The sequence below is a fragment of the Panicum virgatum genome, chromosome 7N (genome assembly GCF_016808335.1).
Source record: "Panicum virgatum strain AP13 chromosome 7N, P.virgatum_v5, whole genome shotgun sequence".
NCBI lineage: Eukaryota > Viridiplantae > Streptophyta > Magnoliopsida > Poales > Poaceae > Panicum > Panicum virgatum.
In genome coordinates this window covers 22,241,605-22,245,878 of record NC_053151.1, presented here as the reverse complement: position 1 = coordinate 22,245,878, position 4,274 = coordinate 22,241,605, and the positions used below count along the sequence as shown (strand labels likewise).

General features: G+C 51.0%; 1 protein-coding gene across 1 annotated transcript; it reads right to left on the bottom strand.

Annotated features, from left to right (window-relative positions):
* Positions 1–490: 490 nt before the first annotated feature.
* Positions 491–2,121, bottom strand: LOC120681029. Its single transcript, XM_039962589.1, has 2 exons — positions 1,863–2,121; positions 491–1,390 (listed from the first exon to the last, which is right to left on the bottom strand). Exons 1-2 carry the CDS (start codon positions 2,119–2,121, stop codon positions 678–680), a joined length of 972 nt encoding a protein of 323 aa, XP_039818523.1. The 3' UTR covers positions 491–677.
* Between the last annotated feature and the right edge of the window lie 2,153 nt (positions 2,122–4,274).

The window sequence follows — 4,274 nt, the reverse complement described above, 5'->3', positions numbered from 1 at the left end:
GAATATATGCGCATAATAATAATTAGAGTAATTAAAATTGGAAAAGAAAAAGAAAATGGGGATCCTCTGTCCCGGTTGGTATTACCAACCGAGACTAAAGGGGGGAGCACGGCGCTGGAGCAGCCCCCCTTTAGTCTCGGTTTGTAAAACGAACCTGGACTAAAGGAGAGGACTAAAGGAGAGGCCTTTTGTCTCTCCTCATTAGTCTCGGTTGGACTTGACTTTAGAGCCCTAAGGCTCTTTCCAACCGGGACTAATACCTGGTCCTCCACCAGTGTATGTTCTAATTGCGGGGGTAGGGGGGATGATATCAGTCCGTAGGCTCCTGCCTTCAACTTCTTCTACAGTCACCATCTGCGCTGCTCTCACCATCTTCAACTTCTTCTACCGCCGTGCTGGAACTTGGATATGCCGGTCGAGTCCTCAATTTAATACATCCAATCCACAGATTATACGAAATCTATTGCTCCTGCATTGGAGATGTACCAAAAACACCATCGTCTCAGTCTACGTTGAGACTTTCTTTAGTACTTATTTCTGCATTGCTACAAGATCAACGGGTACTCGGACCCAAGTACATTACATACGAAGGTAGAGTAATCGTTGACATAATTAATTATTTCCTTGCCGGTGCATGTGATCAGCAGGTAGCAACTTCTCCATAGACGACATATTTATTAAGAAGCAAATGCGGTGACGCCGTGCTGGAACTTGGAGACGGCGCAGTCGGTGGAGAAGAGGCTCGACGAGAGGTACTTGTGCGCGCCGCCCATGACGGGCATCTTCGCGCCGATGTCCAGCCTGCTCACGTAGCTGGGGCTGTACGTCTGCCCGAGCACGCCGTCGACGTCCGCGGTGAGGTTGTGGAACCGGAAGCCGAGGTCGAGGTGCACGAGGCTGTCCCTGTCGGTCCTGCCGTACTTGTGAACCCTATCGTCCTCGTCGGTGACGGGAACGGCGTTGGCCGAGACGGCGAACACGCCATCGAGCTGGACGAGGACGCTGTTGACGGCGTCAGTGCGGGTGACGGACAGCCCCGGAAGGGTCCCGGACGACCAGCGCGCGTCCCTGACGGCGGCGACGTCGACGGGCTCGCCGTCCAGGGCGACCACGATGTGGTCCACCTCCTCGTCCCACCGCGCGGCCTTGCGGGAGCCGATGTAGAGGCGGTGACGACCGCCGGCGAATGTGATGCCCAGCGCCTGCACCCACGTGAAGTCGCGCTTCAGCTCCGGGTTGTGGTTGCCGATGAAGTGGGCGTTGATGTGGACGCCGGCGTCGGAGAGGATGCAGAAGCTCCGGTCCTTGTGGCCGTGGAAGTAGAAGGTGTTGCCGTCGCCGCCGGTGAAGCGCGGGTCGCCGCACGAGGTGCCGGGGAAGAAGTCACACACTATATTATGTACAAAACATACACGTTATTAGCGGGTCGCCGCAAGAGGTTGCTAATTGTATACACGTTGTTTGTCATAATACATAATCCCTCTGTCCCACAAAGAGAGTTCATATTTAATTTTCAAATTTTGTCCCACAAAAAGTGTTCATTTAGCTTTTAATGAAACTAATCTAATTAAAGCACACTCATGTCAATAAAAAAAGTGCATTAAGAAGTGCATAGACCCAACGAAATGATCAATCGGTGCTTTTTTTGTTCCAATGCACTGCATTTGTTCCGAATCGAGAAACCAAGCAGAGTAATTAGAGATAGTATGATAACTTGTCATAATTATTAGTGTGTCCAAAAATTTTCTAAACGGATAGTCTTTGTGGGACAGAGGAAGTATAATATTTTTAAATATCATAGACAAATGTTTGACTTAAAACAGAAACCGGGAAGCGCAGGTTAATAAATTTCATTAACGTACTGCAGAAGCTGCGGCAGCGGGTGCAGGAGGCGATGCACTTGTTAGGGCACTCCTTGGGGCAGCCGACGTAGCAATCCGGGCCCCCTTTGTCTTTGCAGGATACCTTGTAGTTACGCTTCCACTTGATGGTGATAGTGACAGTTATCTCGCCCCCACCTCCACCTCCCTTTGGCTTCTTGGGCGCTGGCGCCTTGGACTCGACGCCGCCGCACCACAGTGCAAGAGCCACCACCACAACCACAAGCAGACGCCTCCCCATCCTCCTTCCTCACCCACTTGCCATATAGGCCATCCTCCTAGCCGTGGCCCATGCAATAGAATGGTGGTGCGGTGTCCCCCACTACCACACCATTGTAGCAATTGCTCCAGAGCCCCCACAAAAATAGCTTACCCTACAAATAGAAGTAGGGGGCAGCCGGTGATACGACCGCCCATAGAAATAGGGTGGCTCAATCATAAGCCACCCCTACTGTTCCATTTGTAGCGACGGCAATTACTAGCCACCTCTATTTTCAATTGTAGGGGTAGGTAAATCATTAGCCTCCCCTACAAATACTCCATGTATAATTGATGCAACCCCTTCTTTCTCCTCAGATCGCTCATTCCGACCTGAGAAAACAAAGGTGGGGGGGGGGGTCCTTGGGCACCTCCCAAAAATTGCTCCACTAAAGTGGGGTGGGGGGGTGGTGGGGGGGGGGGAGTTATTGGCCTCATTTCCTTTGGTGGAGAGGTTATGTAAGGTAAGGTTAGAGCTTTGGTTTTCTCTCTCTTCTATGGTTCTTGTGCTATGTATTGGGCGAATTAAAACTTAGTTTCCTAGGGTACATCAGTGAGAAGAATAAGATTACAATCTTTATTAGTTGATCTTGCAACATTTTGGTGGACTATTAGTAAATTTCATGAATGCTTCATGTACATCTAGGCTAGCCATTGTCCGCATCGGCCGACAGCCACTGCACCTGTGCTCGCGCCTCTAGGCCACGCCACCTGGCCTCCGAGCCACTGCATGCCTCCAGAGGGTGACGGCGCCCTGCACCCGTGCTGACCAAGCCAGCTTGCGGCCATTGCAGCCGCGGATGAGTCCGCGATGGTGGCCCCCGTACCTGCACTGTGGAGGCCCGTGCTGACCTGGCAGCCTGCAGCCACTGCATCCGCACCCACGACAGTTGGGGCAACCCCCGCCGCTGTGCCCGAGAGGAGAGGGAGGAGGGATGGGATGAGGCTGTGGTGGTCGTGGTGGGAGATAAGAATGGTGGGAGGGTAAGGCTCTAAAGGAGTGGAGCCGGAGGATATTAAGTGTTCATGAGAGAGGAGGAGGGGGGGGGGGCAGGACCATGAGAGGGGAGAGTGCTCCTTTGTACTGGGTGGAGGCTTACGTTCTAGTACCGGTCAAACCTCCAACCGGTACTAATTCGCAACATTTATTAGGTTGATGTGGTCGGTACTAAATGAGCAATGGACTTCAGTAGACTTCAGCAACTTTAGTATCGCCCTCCTCTCCCTTGTGTTCTCTGTCCACTGGCATGCTCGCTCCCGGCCTCAGCATCCCTCGTGCGCCACAACATATGTCTGCTGCCACCCGTCCTCGGTTCACTAAACAAATGTGGGGTTCAGTTGAGCATTTGTGCACTGAAGGTGGCTGAAACTAAAGTTTAACTATTTCAGTTTCAGGTTCTGACGTAAAATCCAATATTTAACATTTAGCCCTATACACCTTTTATCATTTCTAGTAAAATATTTTCCCAACTTCATTTTGGATTTGGTCAAAAATCATCAAACAAGTTGATGGTTTGAAACAATTTTTGGGTATCACTCTGCTATGTTTGCCTACTCGCCCACAACATCTCTGCTCTGCTCCAAAACACCAGCACCTGCTCCGCTGTCCTTGTCCTTGTAATCGCGGCATTCAGCTGGTGCATAGGAATTGCGGAGCATAGTGCCCAACACAGCCAATGTGCAACGGCGAGTAGCAGCAAAACAGTGCGGTGCAGGGTGAATGTGAGCAAATGCTCTAGTGCCCCACAAAACACTACTATAGAATCAACCTTTGATCCAACATCTTTAGTCCCAGATGAATTTAGACCCATGACTAAAACTCTTCAGTTCTGATTGGGAAAAACGAACACCAGAAATTACCTGTGACGGAAGCTTTTGTCCCAGTTGGTGGCTCCAACTAAGACAAAACAGAAACTTTTAGTCCCGGTTGGAGCCACCAACCAGTATTAATGAATCAGTCATGGTTGGTGGCTCCAAATGGGACTAAACGTTCCCCTTTAGTTGTGGGTGCAACCCCAACCCGAGACTAAACGCCCTCCGCCGCCGGACCCCCTCCCCTCTCTCTCTATCCTTCTTATCTCCTCCCCAAGCCTACCATCTTATCTCATCTCCTCCATCATCTCTCCCACTTATCTC